This window comes from Falco cherrug, unplaced genomic scaffold (assembly GCF_023634085.1).
Source record: "Falco cherrug isolate bFalChe1 unplaced genomic scaffold, bFalChe1.pri scaffold_101, whole genome shotgun sequence".
Taxonomy (NCBI): domain Eukaryota; kingdom Metazoa; phylum Chordata; class Aves; order Falconiformes; family Falconidae; genus Falco; species Falco cherrug.
The window spans coordinates 426,550-444,889 of NW_026599294.1; the positions used below are offsets into that span (position 1 = coordinate 426,550).

General features: G+C 52.8%; 1 protein-coding gene across 1 annotated transcript in view; it reads left to right on the plus strand.

The window, feature by feature from the left end:
• Window positions 1-18,340, plus strand: part of LOC114014525 (hydrocephalus-inducing protein homolog) — a gene marked incomplete at its 3' end in the record, with an annotated part of 63,868 nt that overhangs the window by 30,043 nt on the left and 15,485 nt on the right. The window contains exons 10-17 of the mRNA XM_055700397.1: window positions 1,144-1,262; window positions 3,314-3,537; window positions 3,796-3,863; window positions 5,833-6,068; window positions 6,850-6,950; window positions 8,198-8,333; window positions 8,816-8,980; window positions 12,284-12,436. Coding sequence (XP_055556372.1) covers window positions 1,144-1,262; window positions 3,314-3,537; window positions 3,796-3,863; window positions 5,833-6,068; window positions 6,850-6,950; window positions 8,198-8,333; window positions 8,816-8,980; window positions 12,284-12,436 — 1,202 coding nt within the window. The remainder of the gene's footprint in view (window positions 1-1,143; window positions 1,263-3,313; window positions 3,538-3,795; window positions 3,864-5,832; window positions 6,069-6,849; window positions 6,951-8,197; window positions 8,334-8,815; window positions 8,981-12,283; window positions 12,437-18,340) is intronic.

Here is an 18,340-nt window from a genome sequence, read left to right on the forward strand (position 1 = left end):
GGAGCTGAGTGAAACGTGCCCCCTGCCGCTGGGTCACCTCCCGCTCTCCAGGCGCTGCCAGACCGTAGGTGGCTGAGCCCCGCTGAGCGCAGGGTGTCTGTGAAAGTACCAGGCGTGTGCCGCTCTCCCTGCGTGGGACCAGTCACCTCGTGGCTCGAAGTCCGTGCTGCATCTGCGTAGTGTTGTACAGGGCTCGCTGCCCTCAGCAGGGTGAGCTCCCTGCCCAGGAAGCACAGTGCGAGCAGTCTGCTAGACAAGCTTTATGCTCCTCCTGGCTGACAGAAGTGCTGTCACGGCTTTTGCTGGGAGCGGTTATCACTGACCCACCGCGTTACGCTGCCTTTGCCCTTACAGAGGTGTGACGGCTTTGCTGTGCTGGCACGGGGCAGGGAATGCTTGCAGCAAGCTCCGTGGTTCAGGTTACCTTGTCCTTCCTCTCCGTCTGTGTGGTGCTGCTTGAGGTGGTTTTCAAGAGCGGGAGGTCCCTGTCAGATTTCCATCCAGGGAAATGATTTTCCCCATCTAAGAGGAAGGAGGTGCGAGGCCAGTGGTCCCCAGCAGCCAGGCTCCCGTTCTGGAGGGTGCTGAGATCACTAACCCAGCTGCTTTGATCCCGTCCTTACTGCTCCAAGCTGACGGATGCAAAGGCCATGAAACAGCTTTTTATTGATACGGTAACTGCGCAGGGTTCAGCAGGCTGCTGGGGTGCGGCTGTCAGCCGGCTGCTGGGCCTTGCTTGGGCTCTTCCTTCTCAGCTCCTGTGCGGTCATCTCTGATGGCAGCGATACAGACAGCAGGTTTTTATCTTTGGTTCTGTTTTGTGAGCTTTGTGCCTTCACTGAACGGATTTCAAAGCTTGTCTAAGTGCATGGGAAGGAATTCCGAAATTGTCTTTTATGCGCAGCATATCTTCTTCAGGGTGCAAAGTGATTGCTAAGATATAAAGCAGCCCGAGGGCTCAGTTAGAAATGAGAAGCCAGCCCCGAAGTATATCTCCTGAGGGAAGAGAGGGGTCCTGTATCTTCTCGCGGAGCACCTAGTGCTGGTGCCACCCAGCCCGGAGTCAGGGACTGGCTCCGAGGCTGCCTGGAAAATCCAGGCGAACCGAAGGAATTCTGTACTGACATGGCAATCTCTCCCCAGGCCGTGAGACCAGGCTGCCCCTGCGCATCAAAGGGAGCGGCATAGGGCCCCAGCTGCGCTTCAGCTTTGACCAGCTGGACATCGGGAAGGTTTTTGTTGGATCAGCCCAGAGCTATGAGGTGAGCAGTGGGGTTTTCTGGGGTTGGGGTGGATCCTGATGGCTCCTGGGGCAGCGGTGAGCTTTGTGGGCCTGCGGGATTTCTGGCAATGCCGGCAGTTGTGAGCACGGAATATTTGACGTGAGTGAAATGTGGGAGTTTTTGCAGAATCTGGATAGTTTTGATGGGGTCTGAAGGGTGTGTCTGTTGTTCCCAAAGCCCCGATCCCTGCTTTTTGGCAACCTCCCTTTGAGACCAGCTGGGAGGCTTCATGCAGAAAAACCAGCCCTTGACACATGAAAGCACCACCGGGTCAAAAAGGTCAGGATCCAGAGGCTTTTGTTTCAGCCCTAGAATCACTGCACCCTGGTACCCTGGCGGTTAAAAAGCAGCTGGAACAAACGTGTTGTGTTCCAACTCGAGTCCGTTGCAAACACCTTTCAGTGAAGCGCATCCTCCTGGCTCCTGGCGCCGGAGGGAAGCCGGCCAGCCTCCCCGCGCAGAGCTGCCCGCGCAGGCACCGGGAGCGCTTTCCCTGCTGACCAGCCTCCTGCCACCCTTCAGACCTGGTGCACCTCTGGCTCTGTGAACAGAGCAGAGCAGTTCTGGAAATGAAGCAGAGGAGCTTTCTACATGTTTCCCTCCCCCCACCCATGATGGCAAGTTTTCTGTCAAAAAAAACAAACCACCAAAACCCACACAAAGAAAAAAAACCAACCCAAAAAAAACAAAACCCCCCCAAAAAACAAACCCCCAAAACCCCAAAAATCTAACCCCCCCAAAAAAATATAGCAACTGAAAGAGGTAGAAAATGAGGCAATACGTCGTGCCAGATGCTTTCAAAAGCTTGACTGTGGCAGGGAAGGACATGTTAAGGGGTTTTCTTACCAAAATCTTGTGCGCTCTATGCATTTTTAATGCTGATACTTTATGGAGTCTATTTATATAAATTATTTTTTTTCATTACTTGAGAAAATGTGAATAAGTAGATGATACTGTAGGTGCTGTATTGAGCAGCCAGACTGGAGGTGAACCTCAGCGCAGGATCCCTAAGTGCAATTTGTAACTAAGGTGTAAAACACATGAGTAGTTTTCCAGTTACCAGTGCAGAGTTGGAATAGGTGAATGTTTTCAACAGCAGCTGCAAAACTGGAAAATAAGGGCTGTATGTCTGCTTCTGTCTCAGTTTTTCTGACAGGTTTTGCGGGGACAGAAATTAGGGAAAAAACCTCCAGAGCAGGTAGTTGGGAGCGCAGAAATGGCAGGATGTCACCTGCAGCCATCGGAAACTGTAGAGCTTTGCTTTTGGGTAGGTCTGGTGACCAACAGCGTGCTGGTACTCACAGGCAGGTGTGGGCGCTCCTTGCTGAACGTGAAGAGAGCTGAATCTCACCAAGCGCCGCAGGATTGCGTCGCTTGTTGGAACAGTAAATAATGGTAAATTGGCAGATGATGGCTGTGAATATTTGTGAAAGAGAAATTCTTTAGACTAGGAGGAGCTGCTATGCACCTCACTCTCGCCCTTTCTTGACGTGTCTGGTTGAGCAAAGACAGAGAGACTCTCGGATGAAAGAAAAGAATAAAATGAGCCTCACTGACGTACCCTAGCAGAGTCGGGGAGTGCTGCTGAAGCTGGTTATAGGGCTGTCCCGAGGTATTTTCCACATCAGATGAGCTTGTTGGCGGCAATGGGAGCTGAATGTGTTTGCCCTTGGCGGGACTGGGCTCGTCTGGAGCAGAAGCAGTTAGGTGGCGATGCGCTAGTAATGCTGTGACCGCCCTTTGCTGCTCTTTGGGGCAGGTCTGCATCGCCTTGGTGATGCAAGTCCAAGCGGACTGCTCTGTGTCAGTGGAATAAGCCCAGGGTGACTCAGTTTCTGTGAAGTTATCGCTGTTCTGCATGCAAAAGCCCAAAGGCAGAACCTGTCCCGTTGTGTGTTCTTTAGCTTCAGCCAAGCAGCAACACGTGGCATCTTCTGCCTTTTATAGATGTCTAATTAGAGAAGAAATCAGCCTTCTGTAAGGAAGGAAGATTCCTCATGTATTTCCATTTTGATTTCTTGCTGCTGCAGGCGATCCTGTTTAACAAAGGAGTCATCGATGCCCCCTTCAGCTTGGTCCCTCCAGGGACGGCTCTGGGCTCCTGCTTCTCCTTCCACCCCCAGGAGGGCATCATTTCACCAGATGGCCTCCAAGTCCTCCGGATCTCCTTCAGTTCCACCATCCTGGGGCCATTCACAGAAGAATTCCGGTTCAGTGTGGGTGGGTCCCCTGAGCCTGTGACCTTGACTGTCAGGTGAGGAGGGTTCTAGGAGCCTGGTGGGCACATCTGTAGCCATCTCTGTGTAATCATCTCCCACCTACCTCATTTGGTGATGGAGCAGAGAAAAAAGGGTGTCGTCTAATGTCTTAGTCGAGCACGAGGGTGACGGGTTGGTTTGAAACCCACTGTGGTGCTGAGACCAGCTTTTCCCTGTCCCGGTGGTAACAAAAGCTGAATGCTTTGCAGTTCTTTTTAACCAAGCCAGTTCCTCCTCTGCCTTTGTCCTTACAGGGGCTGTGTCATTGGACCAACTCTCCATTTCAATGTACCTTCCCTCCACTTCGGTGATGTCTCCTTTGGTGAGTGTGCCCTGGGCTTGGACCGCAGGTCGGGAGGTCTGTGCCTTACTGAAATGAAGCACTTGAAGAGCGTCTGTCGCTTGTGTTCCTCCACAGCAGCCTTCAGGGTGTTAAAAGCAGGGCTGCCGCTTGCTCAGGTGGTGTTTTACTGTCGTGAGAGCAAATAGGGCCAAAGGAATAGCAAGCCAGTATTTTTCTGGTGCCCTCAGAGCCTGCTCAGCCCCAGCCTCCCATACCTTGGCGACAGAATGATGGTGAAAGCCTTTGTCCCAGAAGGGCCCAGGGGTTGGGGCTGCAGGAGAAGGGCGTTGGAGCCACACGCTAGCCTGTGGCTGCTCAGGGCGAACGCTCCTGCTGCAAGGCGAGGACACCACTTACCCACTTGACCTTTAGTGTGAGATGTTGATTTGTGCCGTGAGGGCTCCTGGTTATCTAAGCCCAGGCAGTAGCTCTGTGTTGGGCACTGATGTCCCCAGAGATGTGGGCTCCTTCTCCTTCCCCAGCTGAAGCGCTGACGGAGCGGGTGGCTGAGCCCCAGTGTCTCCATTGAAATGCAGATTCTGATTCTCCATCTCGAGTCTCACAAAAGGCTTTTTACTGAGATGATCTAAAGTTTAAATGTGAAATCAATTGTGGATTGATTGAAGGGCCATTACCATTCTGCACCCTGGATGCCTCTGTGTTTTCATGATGTTTGTGGGCTTTTTAAAGTAAACTCATTACCTTCCCCGAGCCGCTTCCCCCTCTCCCTGCATCACCGCTCTGCCACTGCTGTGTTTCCTTTTGAATAAATAAACCCACAAGAAACGCACCAGGCAGGAATACGGTTGTGTAATAGGAGATTCATCCTACTTAATCTGATTTCGTTAACAAGGCCTTTTCAGCTGAAGGCAGCTATTGTATTTTTGCTTCTTGTAACTGTGCTGCTGACTGTTGTCTGCCTCTGGCGACTTCGGTCCCATTTGGGGCTGTGCAGTCTGTGTGTGTCCTTTCTGTGCCCCCCCCACCCCCCGGCTGGAGTAATTGCTGGCGGTGGGCAATGCTCACTGCTGATGGGCACGGAGAAACATCTGCTGTGCCTGCAGGTGGTTTTCCTCCCTGTCTGTATGCAAATAGCGCTTGGTAAGCAGGGCTTTGGAGGTATCTCCTTCTGGCAGAGCTGGTGTCCGCTCCAGAGCAAGTTGCGGGCTGGTGTCCTGCCTCTGCAGCACATCCCCTGCCACCCAGTGTGGTTGTATCACTGGTTTTCCATTAGGGAAAGCAAGTGTCAGAGCTAAAGTGATGTCAGGTGTTGCGGGCAGTAATCAAAGGCAGCGAGGATGTGATGTCCCCATTTGTTAGGTAAGGCGAGACACGTTCCTGCTCGTTTCTAAGGAAGCGTCAGGTTTCCTGCAGTGGGGTGGGCTGAGTTGTCCTGTGCTCAGTCGTCCTGTGCTCAGTCTGGTTGCCCCAAAACGGGAGCTGCCTTAGGGATCCTGCCTAGGGAAGCTGCATCAGAGTGCTGTGCATCATGTTGTAGTGCCCAGTTTCGTCCTTCCTTGTTATTGAAGAGAAGCTACAGCAAGGAAAATCTGCTACTTTCATATATTGAAAACCAGGGGAATGTTCATGGAGTTAATGGGGAATTTTACAGGCTGAATTTTCAGGATAAATGGTCTGTCTGGATGCACGCTCGTCAGTGAGAAAGAGTTGGGGCTGGTTTGGGGGCAGGTGAGAGGGCTCCTCACAGTTAGAGGGAGACTTCTGCTCTTCAGCACCAACACCGCTGCCCATTGCCAAGGAAGCAAGCTCGGCCGTCGAGAGAAAAGGCAACTTCAGTCACAACTCGCTCCTCCCTGAGCTTCTCAGTTACCTGCCGTGCACATTGACAAGAGCTCAACTCCAAGCAGGGTTTTATCCTAACAGGAGAGTCGCAGCAGGAATCGCAGCGTAACTGGGGACTTAACTGGTATTTGTCTCACCTTTCCAGGCTTTCCTCACACCCTGTCGTGTCGCCTCACTAACACCTCCTTGGTGCCTGTGACTTTCAACCTTCGCATTCCTGGCGATGGCTCAGGACAGCGCAGCATCACCAGTTTTACTCAGATTTCAGACAACGCTTGCCTGTCCTGGAGGAAGGGAGCCCAACATCACGTCGAGCCAATGGAATTTACCATAATGCCTTGCAAAGGCACCATCCGCTCCCAAGGAGCCCTGGATATCCAGGTATGGGATGAGCCCGGCCATACGTGCTTCAACAGGTGGAGCTGCAGCGCTGCTGGCTTTGGGCATAACCGAGTAAGAGATGGGCTTTTGTTAGCTGGGGGACTCTGGGATGGAGCAGCGTTTTGTTTCCAGAGTCGTAAGCCAAGGATCACGTATCGTGTGGTCAAGCACAGAAGCCGTGCGTGTGTTTCTGAGCTGCTTAGAGCGATTTGTTTGATTTGAAGGGGGCCGAGGAAGGGTGAGGACGGAAGGTGGCTGTTGAAAAGAGAGATGCCATTGCCTAAAGCAGTTTGCTTTTCTTCCCGGTCTTATTTTTCCTCTCCTGTTGAGCAGGATGAGTTGCATTCACTGCAGCGGGGGCTGAGAAAGCTCCAGCAGCCATGAACAAACTGCACAGCTTTTGCTGGGCCACGTTTTGCCCTCAGCTTCCCAGTGTAAAGCTGAACTCGTTCTGGGAAAGTCAACAGATCTCCCCTGGGTTCCCGCTATTGTAGTTGAGATGAAAAATTGGTCCCTTAATACAGTGGTGAGTAGACCATGAGTTGTGCTTTGATTTAGCTTACACGTGCCCTGGTGTGCAAGGTGTATTTCACAGGTGGGGTTTGTCAGCACGAGTTTTGTTACTGGGAAAGGCAGTGGTCCACACGTGGAGCAGCAGCAGAAGCAAGGCAAAACACTCCCTTTCCTTAGCGTGGAAGGAGAAGGGCAGGACACCACACGTGCGTGGCTGATGGCTTCTGGGAGTGCTGAAGTATTTGACGCCGCTCTTCTCCTCTACCAGGTCACCCTGTGTTCCAACACGGTGAGGCAATACGAGCTGGCGCTGGTGCTGGACGTGGATGGTGTTGGCCAGGAGGTGTTGGCGCTGCCTCTCACAGCCAGGTACCGGCGCTTTCCTTGCAGCTGGCCACCTTTCCCCGCGTAGCCAGGCCCAGCACGCTGCCTGGCGTGTGGTGTGCTGGCTGCCGCCCCAAAGGAGAAATGGTGCTTCATGAGCTGGTTCTGCCCAGCTCGCTGTGAGCACAGCCGTGCTTTGCCAGCGGCCGTGTTGAGAAGCACCTGTGCTCCGTGCTCAGGGCCATGCCTTTCTTGTTCTGTTTTGAAGGCAACAGTGCTTATATTCCTTGTTGGCCCGTCGTCTGGGACTTGAGGAGTAACGAATCTGCAAAGGGCTGCCCCTGCTTCTCCCTGCAAGTGGTGGGCTTGTGTTGGGTTGGCCCAAAATGCAGCATTTGTTTGGAAGGCGGCGAGCAGCCTGCTGAAAGCTGGGGTCTGGCTCAGTTAATGAAGGCGTGTGCAAATGGGAAAGGGGCTTACGGCAGGACTGGTGGGGGGAAACTAAAGGGGAAACTCGTCCTTGGTGTGGCAGGTGAGCTCAGCTCTCTCTGGTTCTCTTGAGCATGAACGTTCCCAGACTTAAGCCAAAAGCTGCTCTTGCTGCAGCCACGCTCAATGGCGTTGCGCCGCAGCGGGTGCCAGTTTAACGACGAGAGGGACACAGTTCGCTGGTGCTGTTCCCTCTCCCAGGCAGTCAGCCAGGCGGTGCCTGGGCTGCAATTTTGTAAAACGAGTGGGAATGGGAAAAGTCAGTGTGTGGGCTGGTGTGTGGAGGACCCAGGCAGCTGCAGGAGCTGGGAGAGGCTGGTCACCCACTGCGAGAGGCAGGCGGTGCTGGTGCCCTCCATCGCGGGGGCAAGCGGCTGAGGTTTCAGGCAGGGCGAGAGCGGTACGGGAGAGGAGGGAGTTGCTTTTACTGAGATGCTGGAGTCTTGTTTTTCTTGAGCTTTGGGGAGCGCTGGTCCTCAGCGGGAAGGCTCCCGCAGAGCTCGTGCCTTGCTGGGACTGTGGGAGGGTCCTTGCCGGCCTCCTGGGGCAAAGGAGGGGCAAAGCTTGATGAGAGAGCACTGGGGCAGGGCACTGGGCAGCCTCTGCCACGGGAGTCTGGGGCTGCCCCTCCTTTACAAGAGTCTGTTGATAAAAAAGAAGTTAGAGGTGAGTGATTGCTGTAGAGGTAGGAAACGTCTATCTGGCAGAGACAAATGCCTTGTGTCTATTTCATGCTGTTTGGGGAGTGAACAACTTCTACATTCTCTGTGTCTCTAATTCCTTTTGGTCATCTCTTCACCCAGATGTGTGGTTCCTCCGCTGCACGTGCTCAGCCCTGTTCTGAGATTCGGACGGTGCTTTCTGAAATTCCCTTACGAGCGGACACTGACCCTTGTGAATGACAGTGATCTTCCAGGCTGCTATGGAGTCCTTCCTCAGGTTTGGCATTGCGTTCGCCTCCTGCCCTCCAACGTCGTTATCGAGGGGTTTATTAGGAAAAAAGGGGGTTTGGAGAAGACCTTGCTGTTTAGTGTTCAAACCTAAAGTTTTGCAGAGAACGGGAAGCTACCTGAATATGAACTTCAGGAGCGGTTTGAACTCTTTAGGAAGCAGTTTTGGTTCTAGTCTTTGGGGTGCTTTCATGCAGGAGAACTTTGAGGGTTGTGAAAAGCAGCTGCAAGGAGGCCGCCAGCACTGGAGTGGGTGTTTGTGGGTGCAGCAGCTTTTGGACCCTGTGAGGATGCTACTTAGCCCCATATAAATCTTGCACCTTGTGTTGCGCTTTTCTGCTTTCTCCTAGGGATTTTTAAAAATGTGGGTGAATTGCTGTTGTGGTAGATGTTAAGGAGCTTGAAGTTTCCTCAGACTCTGAGGTTCTGTCAAATTCTGACAATTGTCGTCTTTGATTCTGTCCCTTATAGGAGCACAAGGAGGATGCTGCTGTGTGGTACTCCAGCCCTGTGCCGTGTGGGATTATCCAGCCTCACAGCTCGGTGGAGATCCCGTTTACGCTGGAAGCCCAGGCGATGGGAAGGCAGGACACTATTGCTAGTGTCTCAGTGTTTGGGAATGAAAGATCCCCGCTGGTGAGTGCTAGGCGAGATGCGTGCCTTTGTGTGACTCATCTTGGTGGGGCATAAAGTGTGCTGGGGTTCTGCCAGGGAAAAGGAGAAGGTCATAATATGTGGCTGGTGTGGACAAGGAAAGAAGGGATTCGTGGCATAAGTAACAGCTAATGCCTAGAGAAGGGTGGTGTCCTCGTAGGCGTCTGAGATGGTGTTTAATTATGGGCGTGTGAAGCGGGATAACAAGCCCAGCCTGAAACCCAGAACAATTCCTGGGTCTCTCGCTCTCCTGCATTATTAGATGAGCAGCAACTGCTGCTTCATTAGAACTTTTGTTCAGGAGCACACAGGGACATTGCTGCATGCCGCTAAAGCAAGGGCGGTGTAGGAGGCCGTGCTGAAATGATGATTTCTGTAAAGCTGGATTTAAGCTTTCATGAAAGTCAGGTCCATCCCGCCTGAGAAATACCCATCATATCTCTTTGCCAAAAGCCCCATCCAAAGATGCATGAGACTCCACGCTGCTTGCATCTGGAGCACAGACTGTTGTGTGTTTGGTTTTTTTTTTCCCTACCAAGCTTGGAAAGGGGTGAGGCAAAGCATTCCTTGACTAAAGCCTCCTACAAGACATTGGCATTCAGGCATGTACAGCAGCAACAACAAAGTGTAGGCAAGAGAATGTTGTATGTGGTGTCCTGGCTTCCACTGGCTGAAACAGAGAACAAATTTAGTTAATAATTTAATTTTAGAACCTTTTTAATTTAAAAGGAGATTAACTTTTGAAGCAGCTGTTTTAAAATGTCTTGTCCTCTCTCTGAGCACAGAAGGGGATATCAGAGGATTCCTGAGAACCTGAAGCTTTCTGTAACGGAAAGGAAGGCTGGCATTTTGAAAGCAAATGCAGGGCTATAAACTTTTTATAAAATGAATTGAAACGATGATGCCAAATCCCCTGGATGCCACTGATCATCTCAACCCCGGCTGCTGGGGATGTGCATGTAAACCAGTCAACAGCAAGGCCAGGCAATGCAGGCTTTGCAGGGAAGTCTCACGTTTGACAAAACAGTTGCTTGCAAACAGAAGGCATGCTTCCCTGGAAGAGGAGGGTTTCTCCCCACTGGAATAGCCAGTTGTTTAAATGTCACCTGGTTTTTGAGCTGCAGGTCCCTTGAAAAGCTTTTACCCTTGGGCTAACAATTTATAAATTGAAAGTTGACCTTACCTTAATCTTTTCTATTTGGCCGTGAACGTGTCGATGTTTTGCCCAAAGGGCGAGCATTTCAGCTGGAGAATCGTAGCTGTCCCTAAAGAAAGGACTAGATGCATTGCGTTTTCTATAGGTCTGTCTTCTGGTTGCAGTGCAGTTCCAGTAGTTCCCTGGTAGCTGACGCACCCAAAGCTTTCTGGGCTGGCAGAAGAGCTGGCTGTCTTGTTACATGTCCTGCGCTGGTGGCAGATCCTACCCGTACGGCTGCAAGTCTGACCTTGGGAATCGCTGCAGCGTGTTCCAATAGAACTTCAAAGCTTGTTCTTGCCTTCGGCTGGGGTGCCCAGTGTCGATGCCTGGTCTTTACCGCCATTTCAGGCGGAACGTGGTACAGATCTTTCATCCAGGTTGTGCAGAGTCCCTCCACAGCTCTGTTGTCGGGTATTTTGTTTGCAGGTGACCGCGTGCCAGCTTCAGTCTGGTGTGTGTCATCTGCATGAAGGAGCTGGTAAATCCCAGCCCTGGCGTTACTGGTGGCAAGGCAGCCTCGTGTGCCGCGGGCAGGGGGTTTGGCAGCTGGCTGCTGTCGGAATAAGCGGGCACTCGAGCACAGCTGTCCGCCAGGGTCAGATGCTCTTCGTTCCTAAGTGATCAAATGTGACATGACCTACCTGTTGACAAAGCCAGAGGTGCTGGGGGGTGGAGTGGGGTGGGGCGGTGGCTGGTGGCTGTTTCTGTAGCTGTGGCAATATTGCTGATGGCAGAGCTGCCATCTCTTCTTGCTGCCTTTCCCTGTGCCATGTTGCCTGTAACGCTGTTGCATGGCATTTTTCTTGTCCCTTTTAAGAACCCTGTAGACGAAGGGGTTGGGGTTTTTGAAGCCCTCTCCTTGGTGGTGAGGATGCGTCGTGTTAGTACACAGGCTGACAGAAGCCAGCTTGCCTGGGCATCCTCCAGATGTTGTTCTGCTCATTCCCAAAGAGCTCTGCCCTGCCTTTGCTGCTGCTGTCCTGCTGTCACCAGGAAGCTGAGCTGGCTGGCGAGGCGCAGCTCTTCCCTGCAGCTCCTCCTTCCTGGGAGCTTTGGGCAGCATCACCCAGACATGCATCGTCGTGCGTGGCTTCAGTTCCTTATTTTTGAGGCCCCAGCCTTGGTAGGTGATTTTTTTTGGTGCTTAGTTGCATGCATCAGTGGCCTGTCAAGGGATGAGCATTTCTGGATGCTGCTGCTTCTGGCTGAGTTGGGCTGGTGATTCTGACAGCTGTCAATGCCACTTCCTTGAGCCAGACATCATTTAAGGTTGTACACGGTGGAGGCTGGTTTCTTTTTCGGTTAAATCGTACTCTGTGCCCTCCAGTGAATCATACAGCATCTGGTCAGCATTGGGAGTTTTATGCATTCAGATCCTGTTGAAGTGTTGAGGTGTTTGGAACCAGTAAAATCCACAGCAAGACTGGACAAATTCTCCTTGTTTTTAATGATGTGGGAAGGTGGTTTAGCAAAGGGATCCGTGTTCCTCCTCCAGTAGTCTGTGCCAGTTCTGCAAGGAGAAAGCTTTTTGGGTCTGACTGTCAAGAGGAAAAACACCGCTTGAACGATGTAATGAATAATTAATGCCTGTTATTCATGTCATACCGGCAATGCACCTAGGCACACATCAGAGGCAAGTAACTTGCACGATCTCTGCTCTGAAGAGCCTGCTTCGCTTCTGGCTTGTGCTGGTTTTCAGAGGTGCATTTTTGGGAATGTCAAAGAAGTAACCGTCCAAGTGTCACTGTACAGCAGCAGTGGTCAGGGAGGTTTGGGGCTCGGCTGAGCAGCAGAAGGAGCGGGAGCAGGCACAAGGCAGAGAAAGGAGAGCTAACTGTGGAGGAGGTCTGGAAAGGAGAGCGTGGGACCCAGGGTTTCTCTGTCCCCTGAGAACGGGAGCTTGTGGCTTTCAGATGGGATCGCTCCCGAGCCTGCACTTGCCCCAGGCCTTCTGTTTCAGCCTTGCAACACTGAAAACTTCCAACAGCCATACTTATCGCCCCGTCGAGGAGGAACCTTAGAGCTGTCTCATATTTTTTAACTTCCCCTGCTTTTCTTTTTTCTTTCCTACCTGCTTCCTGGAGCAGAATGTGTCTTTAGTGAGCGTTGGAGAAGGACCGGTTGTCTATGTGCATCCGAGGGAGATAAATTTCGGCAGTATTCAAGTTCTACAAGATGCGTCCAAAAGTCTCCACCTCTCCAATCAGGCTGTCATCCCTGCATCCTTCTGTGTAGAGATGGTAAGTATCTGTGGGGCTGTTTCCCAATGAAAATTGACTGGTCTGTAGCAGCCTGTGGCTTGATTTTTACATGCACCGTTTCCATATTGCTGTCTCGGAGAGAAAGCAAGGCATTCCGTCCCAACGCAGCGAGAGAAGCCTGGCTCTGGGGGCAGTTTTAGCTGGGGCACCCCTCAGTAAAGTAGACAGCTTGCATAGACGCTTGTGCAGAAAGGAGTCTGGATCATCTTTACAAGTTTTCCCTTTGTTTTCTGGAGGGTATTTAACGGAGAGTCGTGTCTTTGGAACTCTGAGATCAAGAGGCCCCTGTGGCCCTTTGCTCCTGGAAGGGCATGGATTTCCCGACACTTTCCCCATTAGGTCTGCGTTTGCTTTGTGTCAGACTGCTGTTTGTGACAGAGTCTGGGGTGTGAAGTTTGTCCTCAGCCTGCTTGTGGTGAGGTGAGTTTCACACCTGCTGGGGGCCCAACCAGCTGTGGTGTTGCACAAACATGTAACGGTAAGGGTTGTGTAGCTACAGGGTCTGTGGGCTCTGTCGCGTTGCAGAGCATCTCCAGGGGCCAGCCGCAGGGAAAGGCCGTTGAACTGATGGAGGCCGCAGCTGACAAGCTGCGTGGCAGGTGGCAGGAGGCGGTTGGGTTGCTGCCCTGGCGGGGGGGGCAGGGCTGGTGCAGCCAGGGAGGGCTCCGTGTGGAGGCTGGGTGGGATGTGCCGCTCACTGGAGGTGGGATCTGTGAGGGGCTTAAAAACAGGGTTGGGGGGAGGTTTGTTCTGCTCCACGCTAGGTGGGTTGGATTTGTGGAGCTGGTTCACCCAGGCCTGGCTCTGTGGGCTTGGTTGGGTCTGCGGGTAAAGCATCAGGCAGCGTGCGAGAGGCCAGGCTCAGCCTCCTGGGCCAAGGAGGAGGGGGACGAATTTCCTCCTTGCTGCTTTTCCAGCTGTTTGGGGGACAAAGGTAACCTCCAAGTGGGGGAGGGATTCCCAGGGCAGCTTTCTTTGAATCCACCATGAAAACCCACTTTCCATCTGTGGTGAGAGCAAGCCACCAGGGATGGCTGGTACTGGTGTTGAAATGATGGGTTTGCATGCCTGTCGCAGGCAGTGACCCGCAGAGCTGTTCGGGTCCTGCTGCCCCGGTGCAATGCCTCCCTCCTCCCCGGGCAGCTCGCGGTGTAGCCGGGGGGCTTGCAGGGTACATCTGCCCCTCCGTTGCCTCAGGGCCCTAACCCATGGGACTGGGCAATAAAGCCTGTCGTGCTTCACCGCCGTCTCTGCCAGTCCTGGGGCTGATCAGTCACTAGAGCAGTAATACGAGGCGGCTCAGGGACGGTTTCTTTCCCTGCAATAAAGACGGGCTCTGCTTGAGCAGTGGCTTGGACCAGATGATCTCCAGAGGTCTCGCCAGCCCCAGCCGCTCTGTGACTCTGTGTGTGTGATGATCCCCCCTGCTGACTCCACGGGGCCGAGTTCCCCCATGGTGAGCATCTCTGCTTTTCAGGGCAGCTGCTGCTCTCATGGAGACGTGCCAGGAGGCAGGTCCTGGGAACCTGCTCCATCAGCCGCTTCACCAAGGGCTCTTCAGACAGACTCCGGGCACGGTGCTGCTGAGGCTGCCTGATGGGAGCAGCGCGGGCGTGGGCGAGATGTGCCCGAGCTGCGCCCTGGCCCTCAGCAGCTGCCTGCTCTGCTGCTCTTTTGCTGCCCCAGTTGAGGTTTTGCCCTTGGCTGCCTTACGCTGCCTGGCAGCTCCTTGACGGGAAGCAGAGGGGACTGAATAATTGTGGAGATAAAGCCTGGGATGCAGTCGGGCGTCAGGGTGACGCGCACGTGTCCACCTGAGAGCGGAGCAGGCTGGGCTGTGCCTTAGCCCAGCTGATGGGTGACACGGGCATCCTTCATTCCCCCGTGTCCCTGAACCCAAGCCTTGTGTCCTGTAAAGCGCCAAAGCCACTGCTTTGATTCCTGCTTGGAGGTTGCTGCAGGGGGGTGAGCCGTGATTTCCCTGTCTCCCATTTGTTGGCCAATCTGCAAACGGTGGCTGTGAGGCTCAGAGATCATGGTCTCCACTTGAAAGAGCGAGTTATTGACTGAAATTTTCACAGGAGCGTTGCATCGGGAATGTTATGCGCACTGACCGGCAGCTTGACGAACTGAATGAGGTTAATTTGAGGGGCAGCAACAGGGCAAACGAAAGGCTGGTGTCTTGTTTGAAACAGAAAAGGAAGATGCTGTAATGCAGATGGCCGTGCTGCCACCCCGATGGTACTCTTAACCGTCGAGTGAAAATTGCTCTTCCTCTTAAGGCAAGCTTGCTGCTCGCTTTGGGGGAGACAAGATCATTACCTGAGCAAGCCAGCATGATTTGTGGTGAACTTCACTTTGGGACAGTGACTTCAGGAATTACTTGCAGTTCCCCTCAGGCACCAGCTTCCCTGTACCCCTCTCCTCTCTGCTGGGTGAGTTGTGTCTGTTCTGTTCTCAGTTGCAGGGAGCAGCAGGGAGCATCTCTGCCACCAGAAGAAAATAAATAAACCCCCGCCAAATCTGTGTGTTGAGATGGGGCTTTTTGGGTGGGAAGAGGGTTGTAGGGACTGCATACCTGCGTCTTCGGTTGGCTTATCCCTGCTTGCCAGGGTGTCTGCAGATCTGCGACCCTTGGGACCAGTGTGTCATCCTGTGCTCACCCAGTGAATCCTGTGTCTGTCGGGTGTGCTTTTCCCTGTCAGATTGCTTTCCCAGCTGCCAGGCAGCCCAGCCTGCTAGGGAATCCTCTGGATCCAGCGAGGGGGGGATTTGTGTCTGCCTTGGGTAAAAAAAGACTGGAGCAATGGATCAACATGAAGGAGCTGTTGCAGCTTAGCTGGGGGCTGATGTAACCTGCTGATAAAAGTGGCTGTTTCTCCTCCTTGCTCCGCTGTCATCTTCTTTTCCTGCCTCCCTAAGTGCCTGATTTTTGCCATATTGACAAGTGCCAAAGGCTTGTTATGGATTGATGGAAGTGTTTGCTCTCCCTGCAGAAAGGAAAAAGCATCGTTCTTAGATCATTTCCTACTTGTTCTTTGTCATGCTGTCTTCTCAGGGATCTTTTGTGTGACTGCTAAGGTTGACATCTCTTGGCATCACAGAAGGCAGCTGCGTATCACGTCTCTGTGATCAGGAAAGAAAAGACAGGCCTAGGGTGTAATTTTTCTTAATCAGTGGCAGCTTTCTTCTGCCTGCATAACCCCCGTGCTGGGTCTGTTATGTGCTACCGCAGGGTGGCAAATGGTTTCCCAGTGCCTTGTAACGAGGAGGAGACAGAAAAGCTTCCTTGGGGTTTCCTCTTCTCATGACAGTCGTAATGCGGGGTCCTGTCTCCTTCAGCCTGAGCCCTGAGCTCCCAGATCCAGAGCCCTGTGCTCCAGGTGAAGCTCGCTGCTGCCTGGTTTCCAGCAGTGCTTGTACAGCCAGCTGGGTTGTCTTCAGGAGGGTGCCTGGTGGCTCAGTGCAGATCCCCGTCTGCGTTCCCGGGGATGAGCTGCTGCCACATTCAACTGGAGCTGACCTTGCAGCATAGACCAAGATTTCGTTGGTTGGTTGGTTTTTTTTTTTAAAAAAAAAAAAAAAAAAAAAAAGCTGTACCTGGTTATCTTGTCACTGGGATTCGCTGTGGATAACTCCATGGATTTTTCAGGCAGCGTATAAAGGCTCTTGGTCAGGTGCGGTGTAAGCAAGGGCAGAACACGCAGTTCCTATACTCTGCTCCCCTGTAGTGCAGGATTTGTTTCATTTACTAATTTCATTGCTTATTCCCTCAAGCTTTTGATGACATTGCTTTTATTAATGAAATGGCCATATGGAAAGACCGCAAAACACGGAGATAAACTTCCAAACAGTGCTGATGCTGCTTTAGTGACTCTGTTTCTGGGTCTGGCTGACGGGCGATTCTGTTGCTCTCTGAGCAAACCGTGCAGGTTGCGGGCAGTGAAGGCTTTGAAGAGCACATCAGCATTGTCTGCAGTTCTCCCCAGCTACTCTCGCTGAAGTCGGAGCAGACTTCAATCAGCAAGAGGATGGTTTTCAAATCTACTGTAAATCACTCCCCCCGCCCCCAAAGCAGCTGAATAATTGGCCAGCCTGTCAGTGTTTGCTCATAGTGAGACAGAGGCAGACAGTGCTGCGCCCTTCTCATGATATCTGCAGTGCTGTTTAGAAATTAGGGTTAAATTAACTTTCCAGGGTACGGGCAGCACTAGCCCTGCATATGTGGCCTCTTCCAAGGTGAGCAGAAGTTTTGAAGATGGATAGGCTTAACTCTTTCCTGAGCTGTCCCACCAGAGCCTCATGGTGCTCCAAAAGCTCGCCTTTAGAGTGAAACCCTTGGTTTGGCTTTAAAGGCTGTGTTTTGCTTATACACAGCGGTACCAGTTTGTGCATTTCCACCCAGTTTGGTTTTGCCGGAGCCCTTTGTTGTAGCTGACAGGGCCTGGAAACACACAGCATCAGTCGTGAACAGGGCTCGTGGCCAGGAGCGTCCAGTCTCATGCTGGTGAGGGGTTGTACCAAAAGCTGAGGAAGGTAGAAGGCTGTTTCCCTCCCAGTGTCACTCAGGCTTAGGTCCAGGGCACGTGGGCCTTAAAAGGGGGAGCAAAGGTTTGGAGGAGACCTTGGAAAAGGTGCCTGAAACCTGGCCTCAGGGAAGAGTTTGGATTTTATGGCATCCGGTATCTTCTATGGGTTCATGGTCTTTCAAAATTGCTGTGTTTCAGTAATGGAAGAAATTGTTACTCTGCTCATCTAGGAGAAGGGAACTTGTCGCATTGTGCTGCACCCGCTGGCCAACAGGGTTCAAGAAGGGTAGAAGTCTTCAAGGCAGTTACACTGCTACAAGCCAGAGTGACTCAGCTGAGCTCTCTTCCCAAGGGAAAAGCCGGAGGATTTTGGTTGTTCAATCCTGTGCTTGGCAGCAGCTGGCCAAGCCATGGCCGTGTCCTGGCTGGAGAGCCCCGATGTGCAGAGTGGTGGCACTGGTCTCCCCAGCCCAGCGGGGAGGGCAGATAGGACCTGGAGGGCTGAGCAATGGCCAGGGGACACAAATGGAGACAAGCTTTGCTGGCTCACTCAGCAGCTGCTGTTAGCTGAAGCAAGTGTGACAAATTGGGCTCCGTTGTCGGTGGCAGTGAGTGCCACACTTTAATTCTTTTTTCTTTTCTTTTTTTTTTTCCACTGGCTTTAGAAGCTCTGCCTCGATTTCACAAAACTTCTCCTTGCTGGTGCTCTGGGGCAGAGGCTCAACCAAAGCGGTCCCCCTGCTTTTGCCGAGGAGATGCTGGTGCCGAGGTGCCAGGAGGAGGCTGGTGGCTGGTGGGAGCATCCGGCCAGCCTTGTGCTCTGATCCCCACCCTGTGGGCCTTAGGGTGCTTCTGGGCTCTTTCTGCCACTGGCAGTTTGTGCGGGTGAGGAGTCACTCTGCTGTGAAGAGCACAGGCTCCCGCCCCTTAGGACAGCTAAAGCCCCTGGGACAAGGCTCCGTGCGCAGCTGATGTGGTGGGGGGTTATTTCCCCTTCGTGCGTGACCCCCACTGGGGGCGGTGGATCCGGCTGACGAGGTGTGAGCGCTCTCTCGCCAGAGCTATGGCTTGGTAAAGTACAGCTGCATTTTTCGTGTTGAGTTCTGCTGCTTCTTCCACTCGTGCAAGGCTGGAATGACCAGATGGCTTCAATTAACGGGCTCAAAGTAACTTGCAGAGGGCAGCGTGGTGGGTCCTCGGCCATCCCTTGGGGCAGCCATCCAGCCGTCCATCTCTGATGCGCGCTGATGCCCGCTAGAAGCAAACGTTGGCAGCTCTTATTCCCAATGAAATCTGTCCCAGGAGAAGCTAACGATCTCAGCGCTGAGCTTCTCGAAGCGGTTGATGCCAGCCC